Source organism: Thermobia domestica, chromosome 14 (genome assembly GCF_964235325.1).
Source record: "Thermobia domestica chromosome 14, izTheDome1.hap1.1, whole genome shotgun sequence".
Lineage (NCBI taxonomy): Eukaryota > Metazoa > Arthropoda > Insecta > Zygentoma > Lepismatidae > Thermobia > Thermobia domestica.
Genome location: NC_137467.1, coordinates 800,585 through 819,301, shown reverse-complemented (window position 1 = coordinate 819,301; position 18,717 = coordinate 800,585). Strand labels below are relative to the sequence as shown.

The 18,717-nt window shown below is 37.1% G+C and overlaps 1 protein-coding gene and 1 non-coding gene across 2 annotated transcripts in view; one reads left to right on the top strand and one right to left on the bottom strand.

The window, feature by feature from the left end:
- Positions 1–12,522, bottom strand: part of AIF (Apoptosis inducing factor) — an 84,488-nt gene extending 71,966 nt beyond the window's left edge. The window contains exons 1-2 of the mRNA XM_081737651.1: positions 12,245–12,522; positions 745–956 (exon numbers count right to left, since the gene is read on the bottom strand). Of these exons, the coding sequence (XP_081593777.1) occupies positions 745–956; positions 12,245–12,329 (297 nt within the window). The 5' untranslated portion in view covers positions 12,330–12,522. The remainder of the gene's footprint in view (positions 1–744; positions 957–12,244) is intronic.
- A 2,847-nt stretch (positions 12,523–15,369) lies between these two features.
- TRNAR-CCG (transfer RNA arginine (anticodon CCG)) lies at positions 15,370–15,441 on the top strand. Its single transcript has one exon. It is a non-coding gene; the product is annotated as a tRNA-Arg (tRNA).
- Positions 15,442–18,717: the final 3,276 nt, after the last annotated feature.

Below are 18,717 nucleotides of genomic sequence, written 5' to 3'. Positions count from 1 at the left end.
ATAAGCAAAGAACTAGATAAGGCAACACGCTGGTTCTTGTTGTCTGCCCTGAATGGACGAGGCACTCACGAATCTAGTTTCTGAACCTTTCCCATACGTAGAAGGTGTCGTACAATTGTCCGCTGTCCATATCTCCCTAGCCAACTACCAGGTGTTTTGACGTGCATCAAGGAGGATTAAGTAGTTCAAATGGGTCGTCCTCAACAAAATGAGATGGACGACCAGAAAGAACGTGGGGCATCGCTCAGGACAAAATTTCCATTCTGAGATGTGTCCAACCATTTGCAGCTGGTCCTTTCAGAAATAACGTCCTCTATACACTGCACAGATTTGTCTGAATGTCTCTGTTGTAGAACCTCTACTGAACTCGTACAGAAAAACATGTCAGACATTTTCCCATCAATTACCTTAATATTCATACTTTACCTACTCATATACTTTAGGATTACAAGCTGAACTCTTAAATACTGGAATGAACAATAATTTAGTGTATGCATTATATCTACGAACCACAAATTAAAGTAACTGAAGTAGTTGTATAACTCTAGTGTGGGGTTTACGGTTCCATCTCCGCTCGTGCCAAGTCGGGTCTGTGGTGGGCAAACACTATGTGAGTTTTATCATAGTTCTCCCGTTTCCTCCTACTTTCTTCAGTCTACTATTTCGTGCATTATTTTCCTCAGCGTCTCCTTTAGTCTCGGAGCATAATCGTGGTACAAACTAAGAAGAAAAAACTGTACGTACCGCAAATGAGAATGTGCCAAACAATAGACCGGTGAGCAAGAGTAGCTTGGTCCAGTTGCTTTTGGAAGCTGGCGGTGGAACCTTCGGTTTGAACTCATCTTTGCAAACGCTGGCCTTCGGTTTACATGGCTGTGCCCTCCGTGGTGGTACTTTGCAGGGGTTAATATCCGGTTTCTTCGACTTTTTAGGATCACATGAAAGTGAACGTGCTCCTGAAAAACAACAAACCAACACAACTTCAGTTAAAACAAATAGAAATAGGCTGGTACAAAGGAATTGTATTGCAGGCACAAGAAAAATGTTGCTTATTATGATAACTAACTAACTAACTCTATGGCCTATGGAACCCGGAGGTTCAGTGCCGCGTTCACAAAAGCTCTCCACTGACTTCTATCCTTAGCTAATTGGATCCAGTTTCTACTTTGTATTCCTATCTCTGCGAGATCCATCTTAATATTATCCTCCCATCTGCGCCTAGGTCTTCCTAATGGTCGTTTTCCTATGGGTCTACCAGTCAAGACTTTGAAAGCGTTTCTACTTTCTTCCATTCTAGCTACATGACCTGCCCACCTAAGCCTCCTAGACTTGACGACCCTAACAATGTTGGGTAAACCGTATAAACTATGTAGTTCCTCGTTATGAAGCTTCCGCCATTCCCCATTCTCGTTCCTCTTGGGTCCGAATATTCTTCTCAGGATCCTGTTCTCAAATACTTTCAGTCTATGTTCTTCCCTCAGAGTAAGCGACCATGTTTCGCAACCATACAGAACAACAGGCATGATTATCGTTTTATATATTTTAAGCTTCAAATTCCTCGACAGAATTCGCGACGACAAGAGATTTTGAACCGAATAGTAACACGAATTCCCTGCTTTTAGTCGACATTTAATTTCTTCGTGAATATGATTTTCGTCTGTTAATATTGATCCTAAATATTTGAAAGTATCCACTTTATCAAAAGTATTATTTAATATTTTAACGCCTCCACAATTTGCCGTATTACGGTCCCGACGCACTTCCATGTATTTAGTTTTCTCTGCATTTACTTCTAAACCCATGTCCCTGCAAGCGTTTAATAATATCTCTGCATTTATTTCTACTGTTCTCGTATCATCCCCTATTAAACTTACATCATCAGCATATGCCATAACCTGGTGAATGCCGTTCAACTCTAGGCCCTGGTTGCTATCTTTGATTTTCCTTATGGCGTATTCCAGCACAAAGTTAAATAATAATGGCGACAACGCATCTCCTTGTTTCAGGCCATTTTCGACGTGGAAGCTCGTGGACAAAAATTTTCCTACCCGGACTTTACTTTGGGATTCACTTAAACATATCTTAATTAATCTAATTAGCTTTCTCGGTATTCCAAGCTCTGTAAGAACGTTGTATAATGTTTCTCTCCTAACCGAGTCGTAAGCCTTTCTAAAATCAATAAATAGTTGATGTACCGGGGTATTGTATTCCCACTTCTTTTCGAGTATTTGGCGAACGGTAAATATTTGGTCGATAGTTGATCGATTTCGTCTAAATCCGCACTGATAATCTCCAATAATTTCATCTGCGTATGGGGTCAATCTTGCTAACAGAATATTTGAAAGGATTTTATAGGATGTTGACAGAAGAGAAATGCCTCGATAATTATTACAGTCAGTTTTGTCGCCTTTCTTGTGAATTGGAACAATGATTGACTCTTTCCACTCTTGTGGCAATTCTTCCTTGTTCCAGATAAGGAGAATGAGTTTGTGTATCTTGTTCCACAATTTTTCGCCTCCAGCTAAAATTAACTCAGCCGGAATTTCATCTACACCCGGAGATTTGTGTTTCTTTAATTTCTTTATAGCGGCTTCCACTTCTATTCGATTGGGTTCTGGAATATACGGTTCTGCGGTGTGTATCTCCTTTTCTCCACGCACATTAGTTTTTGGCTGCGTGTTCAGCAAATCGTCAAAGAAATCTTTCCATCTATTTAAGAGGCTATCCGTATCAGTGAGAACTGTTCCGTCAGATTTCTTTAATATATAAGCACGAGGTTGATAGCCTTTCTTAAATTCGCTGATCCCCTTATACATGTCCCGAATATTTTTATTTTTACTATTATCTTCAAGTTCCTTAATTTTAGCTTTCAAAAAATCCCGTTTCTTTGTTCTAAAAGTTTTGGAAGTTTCCCGCCTGATATCTGCGAAATTTTGTGTAGTTATTTCATTCGGATTTTGTAGCCACCGTAATTTTGCCTGTTTTCTCTTCTCTACTAGTTTAATGCATTCTTGGTCGAACCATGGTTTGTTCCTACGTATTTCCGCGTGTCCCAGTTTTTCTATTGCTGAACTTTTAATGCTATCTCTAATTTCAATCCAAGTATCCTCAACACTAGTGCACTCCGAGTCTTCTAAAACCGAGAATCTATTCGAAACTTCAATCTGGTATTCCTCTCTTACCTGGCTCTCTTCTAATTTCTTTAAATTAAATCTCTCCGTTTTCGGACATTGAGTATTACCTTTATTCAACGATAATCTCTCCCGTATTATCGCTGCTACCAGGTAGTGATCAGTGTCACAATCAGCCCCTCTAAACGACCGGACGTCAATTATGCTAGATTGTCTTCTTCTATCTACTAAAACGTGATCAATTTGATTATGTGTTTTTCCGTCTGGTGATGTCCAAGTGTATTTATGAACGTCGCGATGTGGGAATTTTGTACTCTTCACGATTAGATTTTTGGATGTTGCAAAGTTCACGAGTCTAACACCGTTGTCATTACTTTCCTTATGCAAACTTTCGTTTCCTATGATCGGTTTGAAAATATCCTCTCGTCCTACCTTCGCATTGAAATCCCCTAATAGAATCTTCATATGGTATCGCGGGAGTTGGTCAAATATCCGTTCCACTTCTTCGCAAAAACTATCTTTTATATCGTCACCCTTATCTTCAGTTGGAGCATGTACATTTAAAACAATAATATCACACCACCGTCCCTTAAGAGTAATAAAAGAAAGTCTGTCAGTAACAAATTCAACCCGTTTAATTGCTGGTAATATTCGTTTGTGAACGAAAAACCCTGTTCCTAACTGGTGATTTTTATTTCCTTCCCCGTAAAAGAACGTAAAATTTCCGGAATTCTCAGATCCATTTCCTTCCCACCTAACTTCCTGAACTCCTACTAAGTCCATCCTGTATTTCTCTAACTCACTCGTTACAGATTTTAACGCGCCTGCCCTATAAAGACTTCTAATATTCCATGTTCCAAATCTCATGTCCATTTTCTTTTGCTGATGTCGTGCCAAGTTATCAGTCCTTGTCCGAGGCTTTTGTGAATGTTTCTGAACAAGTACCTTTTTTTACAGGATGAGGGTGTTAGCCTTACCCAAACCCCCAAGCTGGAGGACCACTCCTAGTCGTCTGTCCGCGACTGCTTATTCAGTATATTCGCAGCTAACCTCTATATCTAGAGGCCTTCTCCTCGATCCGCAACCTGAGGACGCGCCATGCCGTGGTGACAGGAACCCACGTTCATCACCCACAGGAACCCACAGGAGCCTAGTATCATCATAATAGGTACTAGGCTTATTATGATAGTACCTAGAAAACCGTACACGAATCAAACTTTATTCACAATTTTAATATCCTTTTGTAAACTTCATTTTCGAACAGACACATTCAATATTTATACTTATTATTTCAGAAAAGAACACGACTACCATACTTTGACAAATACATAGATCACCACACTTTTCATTGAAAGAAGTGCAACGGCATTGGACCACTTTCTGTCTTCAGAAACGCTCTACCTACCTAACTAAATAAAAGGCTAAAATAAGCTATCTTTGTTTTATAATTAATATTAATGAATCGGTGTTGTGAGAAATTTTGTGTACTAACAGTGTTGGGTTGCGAAGCGAAGGGTTGGAAAGCCCTGCTAATTTCTCTTTTCTGAGATGCTGAAATCACATACGTCGTGCCTGTAGCTGCTTAAGCTCGTTACTGTTTCGGCTGACACTTTGAATCCATGTCTTATTATGATCCTCCACCTTAACTATGTTCCCTATGATGAAACAGATAGCGTCGATTTGAAATGAAATCTTTGAGTTTTACGTCCCACGGTTATGCCTGTTAGGCTAAAGGAGACGGTGATAATGAGAGATGAGTGAAATGGTGGAATGAAGAAAGTGGGAGGAAACGGGAGTACCCCGAGAAAACCCACGAGCACGGTGTTTGTCCACCACAAAGTTCACTTGGCGGGGGCTGGGATCGAACCCGGGACCCCAAGCACAGCGTCGATTTGAATGTGGAGGACAAAATATAGAGATATCCCCATTCTCCCTAAGAAGCAGAATTTTCGGAAACTCTCAGACACGTGTTCAATTGAGGAATTTATATATGAAGTTTCATTTTCCTAACTTGAGATGCTCCTGACACACATTTCTGGCATAAATTTTGACTCCCTTATGATACAAATTTTAATCAAAGTAACATGATTTAAAACAAAAATAAATGAAAAACTCAGTTTGAGGTAGATACTCCGTTCAGAAATTCATTTCAGTACATGCGATTCACTTACATTGGCAATTATGGCCAACGATGTCTGCTGACTATGGTCACACTGCAACCGATCTACTGTTAATCAGACTGACTTAAGATACAGTATGGACCTCGAATTGCTACTTGGTTTACACTTGAAAGATGGGTTGTAGTTCGACCGAGAATTGAACTCGGGACCCCTTGATTAAAAGGTGAAAAGTAGATAAACGTAATGCGGATGGTTTGATATGTGGAAACGTCAACATGACACAACATGCACAACGATTTAAAGCATTTTTGGTTTTTTTTTTTTTTTTTTTGTTTTTGTTTTTGTTTAAACCAGCCAACCCTGTTATTGCTTCACGAAAAATGTTTCACATCGACACATCGTATTTTAACCATAAAATCTATTTGGTAGAACCGTCTGCTCCAGTGAACCCTTTTACACTACTGAAAATTAGTCTCAAATACAACTTTTGGTACAGAGCCGCAAGAGAAAGTAGATTTCTTTAAAATTTCAAACGGTCGCAATTCAAAAGATTATGTTTGATTGCCAGGGCAAGGTTCTAGAACACAGGTCCTGCGGGGCTTTAACCTGCCTTCATTTGCTAACGCTCGTTCGGCAATACTATATGAATTAAATATTAAACTTGGGTACAGAAAGGGGATGGCATTTAGTATCTCCCCCAACTCGTTTCATGGTTCCAGAACCGTGTACCTTGTTTTTGTCTAAATTGTGATAAAGGTAGAAGTACAAGGGCTCTGGGCAAGGTTTGCCCAAGTGTGTCCAGCACGAAAAAACCCGTTCGCTGGGTTTTTTCGGGTTGGACCCACCTGGGTTTTTGACCTTTTTGTTAGTATATTATTGGTACAACTAAGGTGATCACATTGGAAGTTATTTTTATCCGATTTTGAACTTCCTTTGGGGGAATTAGATGTTTTCATGTTAAAGTAGACAACAACATTCAACATTAAGATCTTTATAAAGTTTTGAATGCACTGAGAGAATGATTAAAAAACTCACCTTACCTTGAGATAATTATAGAACAAATTAATGTATGGATTATGCTTATATCCTATTTGAGGTAAAATATGCAATTTTATATTTTAGAAAATATTTTCCGTGAATAGTGTGCTCCCTGACTCGGCGCCGCCGAGGGACGTTATCCCTCATACATTGACGGGTTTAAGGTCATAGGTGCCGATACTAACATTAAATATGTAAATATATTAGTAAAACTATTAGTATTATTTCTTACCTTTGATGGTAACAAAAGTATTCAATAAAATTTGGTTTTCCAACAACAACAGTTTAGTTCAGTCATTTGTTGCTCCTCTTCAAGTAAGCATTCTGTAGAATCAACACCAGCAATAGCGTAAAAATTCTTGACAAATGTAAGAAGCTACATGCTCGGAGCTCCGAAGACTACGTAACGCTTTCTAGTTCAAGTGCTGAATTCAAACTTAAGTATTAATGGAAGTTTCGATGTGCAGTAAAGCAAGCTGCATTTTCAGGGAAAACCCGCCGCAAAAGATGTCTTCGGGAAATTCTCGCAATTGAACCCACAAAGCATTGGAAGTGAATACTTCAACAATAAAACTCTTCATTTTACGCTGGTAGATATTAATTTCATTGAAGACATTTTGAAACATATACTTTATAAAATATGAATTATACACCTATTTTTGTTAATTGTTTAAAATTAACTTTCGAAAAAAAAAAAAAGTCTTGCAATAAGTGCTCGGGAAATTCCCGTAACTGAGCGCGCAAAGCATCGAAAGAGAACTTCAACAATAAAACCATTTGTTTTAAGTTGAAAAATATTTATTTCATATAAGGCATTTTGATGAATTATGTCTTTGTTTTAAATTAATATAGCTATTTGGTATTCATATTTGGCAAACGTCACTGAGGCTCCTGGGATAACTCGATCTATATTTGTTCATTTACAAAAATTTTCAGGATACAAACCGGAGACACTTTAGATTTCCTGTATGGATTTTGCCGGCATACCAACGTAAAATTACAAAATGGCTTTAAAAAAAAGCTGATATCCACGCTACAAAGCGCAATTTCCGGTCTTTCAAGTTGAAATTTTCAGAGTAGAAGCACGAGAGACTAAATTAGCTCTATACATTTTGGCGGCATAAAATTTTAAAATGGCGGCCATTTTTCAAAACAACGAGTATCCATGCTACAGGGTGCAATTTTCGGAATTTTAAAGTTGAAATTTTGAGGGTAGAAGCACAAGACATTCTAAATTTGCTGTATAGATTTTCTCGACGATCCAATAGGTACAAAATTTCAAAATGGCGGCCATTTTTTCAAGACAGCAGTAACTAGAAAATTGTTGCAAGTTGTGACAATGACAGTCTTGAAATGTAAATCATATTTTAACATTTTTACCCGAAAGACATTGAAATATTTCGAAAAAACCCACATGGGCCCAGGTGGGTTGGGTGTTTTCAAAAATACCCGTTTTTTTTTTTTTTTTTTAACCGTGGCCCTGGGGGCTTCTAACTTCCTTCACTAGCTGTCCGTAGCTCAGTTATATTTTGTAAAGCAAGTAACACACTGTAAATCTTCTATGTGCAAGATTGGGGGAGATACTAAATATCAGCCCATCCCAATGGGGTACCGTACGTTGAAGTCTGGAGCAACTTTGTTAATAATCAGTATAATTTCTGGTAAGAGTGCACTTTAAGCAGAACAAGTGATTTTGTCACAGATTGTAGTATTATTCACATAAGATAAGGCAGGATCGGGTTAGCTTAGGGTTAGGGAAGTTAGGACCCATTTTGTTAAGAAAAAAAATGGCGTGTAACTCCTCGCATTCCTATTTACTGTGAATCGGTTGCTATGGTTGTGCTCAAAGTGCACTTTTGCCTAATTTCTCGTGTCTGCGCGAAGATACCAACTGGAGTGGTCATTGCAAATTCCATCTAAAATATCATTTGATTTAAATTAGTGATGTGTCATTCGTGAGTGAGCAGACTCTTTGGGAGTCGTAGTTCTTTAAGAGTTATTCTTCAGGAGTCGTGATTGTTTTGGAATCACTATTCTCTGGGAGCCACGTTTCTTTGGTAGTGCCAATGTTGCAGGAACACGAATCTTGTACGTACGTCGCTCACTCGCGAACCACTCTCTTGCTTCGCGATGCTGTGGTTGGTCTAGTCAGTTGCTCTTTTGGAAAGGTGGTGAGCGCTTCTTCAATCTAGTTCAGTAATTGTGCGTTGTCATAAATGTCAATATATTTACTCTATATGTATGTGTCACTTTGACTTGAATAAATTAAAAATAGTACCACAACGTAAATATTTTGCACTTTAATGCAACAATTGGAATTATAATGATATTTCTCACATAAAGCGCAAAACTAATTCGTAAACTTTTCACTATTAATTAAAATTAAATTTGCACAATGGGGGAGTAGGTCAAATAAATAGAAGTCCTCAAGAGCCGGTTCTTTTCTTTTCCTTGAATCTTGTCTCGCAATCGGCTATTCATTTGAGAATTTAAAGAATGAGAACATAAATGTGCAGAGTGGTAAGAACTGATTACTGTTACTATTTTCGTACACCAATTGTGCAATTAGTAGTTTTAAATACAGGAATGTGTTACACAATTCTTAAGGGGAAATGATATGTTGAAACAAGCATATATGATTCAAATAAATTCTTAATAATTACAGTAAACTGTAATTATATTTTATAATAAGAGAGAATCAATTCTGATTACGACTTAGTTCATTATTTTCTTTGCAGAAGGTAATTTCAGCCTAAATAATGAAGGCCTGCTTGAGGGTATTTTATGGAAATTCTTAAGGTTGTGACGTACAAAATTCAGAACGTAATTCACCTAAATTGTATCCGAACATTTCTGTATTTTATGGAAGTGCAATGGGTTGGGATGGTTGGGGCTTACGCCCCTATTAAGACAGTGTATTTAAACAATTCTTAAACCGCAATATTATATTACTGACACAATAAATCTATTTTATTTAATATATAAAAATGACAAGAATCTTGTTTATAATCGCATGCGAGAAAACAGTTGAACAGTTTAAATGAAATATTAGATATAGTTATCACCTACTTCGAACTCGATTTTTTCATATCATTGATTCTTAAGGAGGGGTGAGCGGTGGCCATTAAAAAAAAAAAAAAAAAAAAAAGTTTCTCACGGTGCTGTGAAATTAGAAATATGAAACTCGAAATGTAAACTCTTCACTAAAAATAAGCTGGCCCGTATCCTATATATCAGGGTTGGTAAAAACTATGGTTTTTAATTAAAAAAAGAAAAAACTTTTTTTTTTTTTTTTTGGTTTAAATAATTTGCTCTATGTATTTATATTACATATGGACAGAAATAAGCTTGTTTCGCCTTGCCGTTATTTTGCAACAACAGGGTTATGCTGGAAGGAGTCTTATAAGCTTAAAGCGGGATCCAAACAGCTTCCCGGCTTACATCCGAGAGAAATTGTCCTCCACTTGGACTCGAAACCGGGACTAATTGGCCACAAATGCAACGAGTCTGCCGACTCACTCACAAAGGACTCCTGATAAGAATACGTTGTACTGATCTTTACATACTTGTTAATATAATTGTCAAGGGTCATTTCAGGACAAAAAGATAAATAGTTGCACAAGTGAAACCATTATACAGAATTACATATAAATCGGGAAAATCCTGTTATTACTTTAAATGCAAAGTAAATCCTGTTATTGCTTTGCATGTAAAATCTAAGGTCAACGTATCATAATAAGTACGCTAAAACTGAGGCATTAAATTCCAAATTTAGTATGTAGATATCATTCAATGAAATTAAAACGAAGTCCAATCCAAGCTAATGTTGGAAGCTATGTACGCAGTCGATAAATTTTGCCAATGTCTATCAATACATTTAAGCAACCTTGGCTTCTTTATAAAAAAAAAATAAGCATTCAGGCAAGCAAAAGTATAAAATTTGGCTTCGTTTCGTATGTTTATGCTTAACATCTTTATGTAATACCGAGGTTATAAAGAAGACTTTCGCTTTAAAGTGACATCCAAACCGCTACTTGGTTTGCACATGAAAGAAGGGTTGTGGTTCGACCGAGAATTGAACATGGGACACCTTGATTAAAAGGTGCAAAGGAGATCAAACTAATGCAGATGGTTTGATATATGGAAACGTTACCATGAAGTTCATACGATTTAAAGCATTTTTCATTTTTTTTTTCTTTTTGGTTTAAACGAGTTTTTTTTTTAAACCCAGCTAGTTTAAACCATGGTTTAAATCACCTTGGTTTAAACCAGCCAACCCTGATATATATATTGTTTTCGTGTTGTATTTTTAAACATATTATTAATACTTTTATTTAATCCAAATTATTCATGATTTTGCATTAGAATTATACCTTTTCGTACATTACATCTGTTAATTGTATTTAGTGTGATAATACGATTTGTTTTAACCTCACCCTCTACCGGTTGTAAAAATACAAGTGAGTCACTGAGCCGTTCAAATGAACCGATTCATTTTAGTGAGCGAACTCCTGAGCGACAAATCTGAGAGGTGAATCGTTATGCCCATCACTAATTTAAATCAATCAAGGATATAGTATACGCCAGTACCTCATCATTTAGCGAGGACTCACGAAGTGCAGTTTTTCACGGATTATTCATTGAGGATCTAGGAACTTGAAAATGAGGTAACAAGGCGACTTTCATTTAATTACTGAGTAATATAAAATAAAATGTACGTCGGTTTGCGTTGCGTTTCGTTGTGTTTTATGGTAAGCGAAGGATAATAATGTGCCCTTGTACGTAGTGTATGAGTATATGTGGGGCATTTGAAACACACATCTCATGTCACGTGCACGTGGATGCTTCTTACTGTTGCACTACGTATAAAAATGATTTTATGTAGAAGTGGTAATGGAACACATAAGAAACGGAGATCATGGTGTATTCACACTTCATGTTGGAGTGTGAATACATGATCTGGGTTTCTTGCGTGTTCTATTACCACTTCTAAATGTAATAAAATTATTTTTATACGTAGTGCAACAATAGGAAGTATCCACGCGCACAGAAGATGATGAGGTACTGTAGTATACTATTAACTTGGATATAGTATACGACAGTTCATCACTATTCAATATACACTGCAAAAGGCAAAGATGTCCACTTAATATGTCTTCGGGATATAGTATACGTAAAGCCGTGTCAGTTCCCGAAGGAGCTGGACGCTCATACTTTCAGGGATTATTCATTGAGTATCTACGAACTTACCAAGGGGGTAACAAAGCGACCTTGATTTACTTATCGACTGATACGAAAATAAAACAGAACGTACCTGTACTTCATATCTGCATGTGTAGTGCCCTTGTACTTTATCTATGATTATGTGTGTGTAAGGGGGAAGGGGAATTTAACGCATATCCCATGTCTTGTGCACATGGATACTTATTACTATTGCACTACGTAGAAAATTTATGGCATTTCATGTAGAAGTGGTAATAGAACACAGAAGAAACGCAGATCACGACGTTCTCATGTATACTATTACCTGTCTTCGAAAGGTAAAGCAACAATAGAGCTTTTTGACCTTTGACGTTTGAACTGACAACGCAATAGGTCATCATCAGAAATCGGAGTCCGCAGCAATCCATCCGTGCATCAGATTACACAAGAACTTTTGAAAAACTTCTTATAATAACCTAGATAATTATGGTTTAAGAAACCACTAATTTGATTATACGTTATTTTACTCTATTAAGCATTTTATCTTTGCATTACTTTTTTTAGTGGACCTTTGGACAGTTTGGCAAACAAACGCACACAAAATTACGATAAATTAAAATTTTAAATCCTCTATGTATGGCCTTCATATGATAAAACCACCAGAGTGTATTCCAAATATACAATGTGTGTTACACATTCTAATAGAACAATTTATTAAAAATGTAATTCATTCTTTCAATTTAATAAACGTACCTTGTGCACCTGAAATCCTAGTTTGCTGGTAGACAGGTTTAAGAATTAGAGTTCCAGTCCTCCCTAACCGCAAGCTTAGAATCATTTCTGAGGGTATCTAGGATATGTAATTGGTCGAGCAAGATCTGATGTTTGCCTACGTTATGTAAACGAAAGGCAAATTAATATTGGGAATAAAACTTTCATTTGAACATGTTTCTTCTAAGTGAATACCGCTAACATTGCAGATTTAGATATATTATATTCATGTGGTCGAATGGTTATCTTCTTCTTCTATACAGTCAACAATGCAATGTTGCCAGAAGTCTTTCGAAAATCTTTTCTTTCGGTGCCTTGCGAATGAATTCCTTGCACGATTCATTGAATGGAATGGCTATAAATAAAAACTTGCCATTTTCCCTGTGGAAAAATCGTAATATTGGGTTAAAAAAAAAACTTACTGTGAATTGAGCAAACCATTAAGCATTTAAAATCTTATTTCGACCAGTCGTCTTAAAAATTGCGCAGCGAAGTTAGGGAAGAAGTATTTCTATAAACTGATTCCAGGCCGGTAGCTACCCCAAAAATGTAGGGAGGGAGGCTGAAGTTAGGGGGGCCCGATCCAACCATATTATAGTTCATTTGCAAGGTTACGGTGAAAATTTTAGGGGGGAGGACCCCTGGATACTTGCCTGACTGATCCAATGCAATCAGTCTTGGGAAGTAACGTAACGCAAGTAACGCGTTACTTTTTAAGTAACGTTTCTAGTAACGCGTTACATTTTTTCCAAAGTAACTGTAACGGTAACGCATTACAAATTTTTAAGTAACGTACCTAGTTTGCGTTACTTTTTTCGCGTTACATTTCGGATGAGTAACTACAATATATGTATTTTTTTTCGGAAACAAATGTTTCTTTTCTGTAAGTGAATTTCTCAGAATGAAACAATCGAGTGACCGACAGTCACAGACACACAGAGAAACAAATAAGTCCGTAGTGCCACTTGCTGTTTTTTTTTTTTTTTTTTTTTTAATCAGGACAGCCTTAGGGAAATCACGTGTACTGATCACAAGCACCTGGAAGATTTTATCATAAATTTTGAAAGCTCCAAATCAATACATCAGTGAGTGAACTAGGAGTGCAATTATACCGGTAGTCTATTTTACTTTGATTCGTGTTGTTTTTATAAAGATGGAGAACGAAAATATTTTACCGTTCGAACATTTGAAAGAATACTTTTTTCTTAAGAGCTGAGGATGATGGTGGACAGAATTTAAAAGTAAAGTGTCTGAAGTGCTCCGGCGGAAAATATTTATCAACAACTAGGGTGCTATAATTAACGATTTACAGTAAGGGGTTAATATGAATAAACTGTGTTCTGATGAGCAGGTCTACTTTATTACTAGAAAATAGTTTGCTGATGATGTGTAATATTGGAGTTCTTTCAGATCAGTTTGCTTATCCTAGAGTCCCGTTGATTATACAGTAGGTGCCTTCCATTTCAACTCAGGCAAAAAAATATAAAATTGTACCATCACCATCTCAGATATTGTTGAAACTTTTTTTATAGCAACTAGACATGTTTTTAAGAGACCCATATTTTTTTGTTTTGTCGAAAAAAATTTTCCCGCCAAGTAATGGGCCATCAAAGACGGGGAGTACAATTTATGAATTGTAGAAGACATGGAAAATGGTCAACTTCGGAGCCTCACCATTCGGCTATGGAGACAGGTAGAGTTATAATTCTTGTTGTGGTATGTACATAGGGATATAAATAAACTACATTTTATTATAGTTTGGTTTGCGCATGCGTATCTTTTTGTACATAATTTAACAAATGAACGTCAATTTATCTAAAAAGTCGAAGTTTGCGAATTTTTTTCGAGCACTTCCGGTTCGAATTTTAAAATTCTGTTTTCACGGTTGGTAAGACCTAGCTACCCACTTTCTCCAAAAAATTTGTATCGCTTCTGTGTGCAACCGTTTTGTCGCAAAAAATTCGAGAAATTGTAAAATTTTCAAAAATCGCAATTTTTGGGCGCCATTTTCTCGAAAACACCATCTTTTAAAATTCTGAAATTTTGTCAGATGGTTCAACTTTACATGAATAATAAACACACCAAATACCATTCTCGACCAATGCCTCATGAATTAACTGCAGCCTTTTAAAGTTAGCAAAGTTTCGTTAACTTTGGTGTCACAGTTAGCAACACTGGGAACAATAAAAGTGCAATGATTTGATGATGTTTGTGGTTCACATTCATTAAATGAAGAATAAAAGGTTTTCTTGACTGTTTTTTTATTATTATTTTGATCAAGAAGGCTCTTTGAAATAGTAAAATGAGCCTCCCCCTACTCCTCCGTTTTCTTAAACCGAAATAATCTGAGGTGGAAATTACGATTACGAAACGCACAAATTTCAAGTTCACTTACTTAAAATGGTCTTCGGAAACAAAAATTTCACTGATTTTTATCATTATTATTTACATGGACCAATCATTTGCTTGCTTGGTGTCTTCGCTAATAGCATGTAACCGTGCAGGTGCTCCAATAGGTATTGGCTCACTCACAACTCGTCCAGGAGTGGATCTAGGGGGAAGAAACTTTTTTTATTTTATATATATATAAAACCGATCTCAGAGTTTGGATATCTTAAAAGTACCTCTAAGTAGCAGTATTACCCCCCCCCCTTCCAGAAGTCCGTCCTGGATCCGCCCCTGCGTAGCACATTGTCGATAGTCACAAATGCTCAAGGTCCATGTAGAATCATAAACAGCACTTCAACTTCACGCAATTCATAATTTATTCATAATATTTCTGCTACGTACCACTGGTTATCATACATATACAGTATGTATGTAACAAAAGTTCCTTTTTGCAGATTTCTTAAATCTACACTTTGAATTGCAGAAGTTCGATTTTGGGGGAAGCATGAAGTTAGTTCATGGTGACCCGTTACTGCCATAAAAACTTCGCCATTTTCCGAAAGCTAAAGATGACTTCGTTGAATACCAGTTACAGGTCGCATACTTTCCCTTTTTTTCTTCCGGAAGTCGTCGAATTCAGTTCCAGGCAACAAAACGAGAGTAATACCCGGAGTTTGTACTTGCACTATACTCACGAATTCTTCTGCAGTTTTAGTGGGGGCGCGGTGGCTCAGTGGTAGAGCGTTAACCTCCGGTGCTTGGTGTCCCTGGTTCGATCCCAGCTCGCGCCGTGGGGGTTTTGTGATGGACGAACACCGTGCTCGTGGGTTTTCTCGGGGTTATCAAGTGTCCTCCCACTTTCTGCATTCCACCATTTCATTCATTTCTCATAATCACCGTCTTCTTTAGCCTAACCGCCATATTCGTGGGACGTAAAACTTAACTTAAAGATTTCATTTCATTTTTTTTTTCTTCTGCGGTTTTAATACTGTGTATCTGTTTTTGCTTAAGGTTATGCCGCGTTGCCACATTCTTTACACCTCCCCCTCAATACCGTCGCAGAAACCCTTGCATGGCCGGTTTCACTGCAAAACCACTGCTTTATCGGACCTGTCTGCATCTCGAACATCTGAAAGCGATTTTTAAAGTGGGATGCAGCACCATCAGAAATCACTGACACGGTTTGGGAAATTGTAGACACTTATTTTCACGTATTCAAACCTTTTTCTATAAAATATATTTTCGCTTTTCTTCGAGTATTTTTAGAATCTTGTCTATGGCTATGAGTACATGAGCCGAATCGTGTTTTATCGTCGTTTATTACAACAAAACTCAGTTGTTTCATATTCCGGTGATAACTTTGAATTTCACTTTGCAGAATACCAGTCCAGTTTTAAGCGAAGTCCACATGAAGTAAAATAGAATTTGTATCTTGAAATTTTATACGGTGCTTTTCGGTAGCAATTAATTCTCTTTGGATTTTCTTGATGTAGTCATGAATTACAATTCTTACAGTTAAACCAGCAATGTACGACACGAAAACAGAAAGTGGCACAGTTTTTAAACGAGATTATTGTTTTCCCATATGGCATACGTAACACTTTCATTTTCATCAGGATCAATAATTAGAGACTCCACACTTATTCCTTCCACTCCAGGGCATTCACCACATTCTTGAAGAAGACAGTTGTCATTTTCTACGGATCATACTACTAAAGGAAATAGGTCACTCATGACAGCTTTAATATAGGCTGCACCTTTGATTTGTAGCAACGCAGTAGCAGCTAACTTAAAATTTGCACAATACACACACACACACATACACACTTCCCTCGCAGGTTGCGGACTGACCCACTTTAGTCGAATACTGTAAAATTCCAAGTGACCCATTCTTATGTTGGGATTGTTCTGTTTAAAAAGTCAGTAAATTTCTTTGCAACGCGTAAGAAAACATTTCGATTTTTTAAACTTTTTGTCCTTTTTCGATCACTGTAATGACATCGCACTTAATTGAGACTTTGTCTGGAGCATTCCAGATCATCACTGAGGTAATAGTTCAGTCTTTTTGTAGATCATCAGAATTTATTGGATGGCCATTTCAAGTAAATTTAAAATTTGTGTATTTCGTAATCGTAATTTTCACCTCAGATTATTTCGGTTTAAGAAAACGGAGGAGTAGGGGGAGGCTCATTTTACTATTTCAAAGAGCCTTCTTGATCAAAATAATAATAAAAAAACAGTCAAGAAAACCTTTTATTCTTCATTTAATGAATGTGAACCACAAACATCATCAAATCATTGCACTTTTATTGTTCCCAGTGTTGCTAACTGTGACTTCAAAGTTAACGAAACTTCGCTAACTTTAAAAGGCTACATTTAATTCACGAAGCATTGGTCGAGAATGGTATTTGGTGTGTTTATTATTCATGTAAAGTTGAACCATCTGACAAAATTTCAGAATTTTAAAAGATGGTGTTTTCGAGAAAATGGCGCCCAAAAATTGCGATTTTTGAAAATTTTACAATTTCTCGAATTTTTTGCGACAAAACGGTTGCACACAGAAGCAATACAAAAATTTTCTCGGAAAGCGGGTAACCAGGTCTTACCAACCGTGAAAACAGAATTTTAAAATTCGAACCGGAAGTGCTCGAAAAAAATTCGCAAACTTCGACTTTTCAGATAAATTGACGTTCATTTGTTAATTTATGTACAAAAAGATACGCATGCGCAAACCAAACTATAATAAAATATAGTTTATTTATATCCCTATGTACATAACACAACAAGAATTATAACTCTACCTGTCACCATGGCCAAATGGTGAGGCTCCGAAGTTGACCATTTTCCATGTCTTCTACAATTCATAAATTGTACTCCCCGTCTTTGATGGCCCATTACTTGGCGGGAAATTTTTTTTCGACAAAACAAAAAAATATGGGTCTCTTAAAAACATGTCTAGTTGCTATAAAAAAAAGTTTCAACAATATCTGAGATGGTGACGGTACATGCTCTGCCTGAATTGAAATGGAAGGCACCAGTAGTGTAATGTTTCTCTATATTCTGCATTTTTAATTTTACATAACAACATTGTTCTTATTATATAGTGTAGCAGAATAAGAATAAACAACCATTTTTTCTAACGCATAGGGATGAGCACGAGTCAAGCTAAAACTCGACTCGACTCGAATTCAAGTCGAGTTTCGAGTCAAGTCAAGGGTAATATCCTCGAGCCGAGTTCCGAGCCGATTCAGTTTTTCGCGTTGAGTTTCGAGTCCAGTCGAGTTTGATAAATGGCTCGTTCGTTTTAAGTCGTCCTGAAATCATTGCCTGATTACACTGGAAAACGAAAACCATGAGAAAAGTAAGCTAAACAGTAATATGGAATACTTTTAGTGTTGCTCACTAGAGGGAACACAGTTCGCATCTCGTCTCGTCTCGATAGCGAGATCACAGAAGATTTTTTTTATCACAAGTTCAGCTCGGCTCGGTTCAACTGAGAAGATGGCTCGAGTCGGCTCACTTGGGGTGAACCATCGGCTCGAGCTGGCTTGGTAGGGATGACCAATTTGCTCGGTTCGGCTCAACTGAGCCGCTCCAGCCGAGTCGGTTGAGTGAGCTGTTGGCTCGGCTCACTTCTCGGTTCGGGTCGATAGTGAATGAGCCGTGAGCCGAGCTGCTCGAGTCGTTGACAATTCTAAACCCGGGCCGAGCAGTTTTGAAAATATTTGGCCAGTGCCCTATAATTTTTAACAGTGTTTAGCTCGAGCCCATATACTCAACCTAGACCCTCAACCCAAATTCAGAAGCTCGTGAACAATGTCCTTGACTCCTAGATTTCACGACTACCGAGGTTGGCAATCAACTAGTTTTTTAGTATTGAAATACAGACCGCCTATCTTTCATTTTTATATACAGTGTTATAATAATAATAATAATAATAATAATAATAATAATAATAATAATAATAATAATAATAATAATAATAATAATAATAATGGTAGTAATAGTAGTACGGAAAATTGAAGTCATATTTTTTTTAAAAAAATTAAAGTTTCGGACCTAAAAGT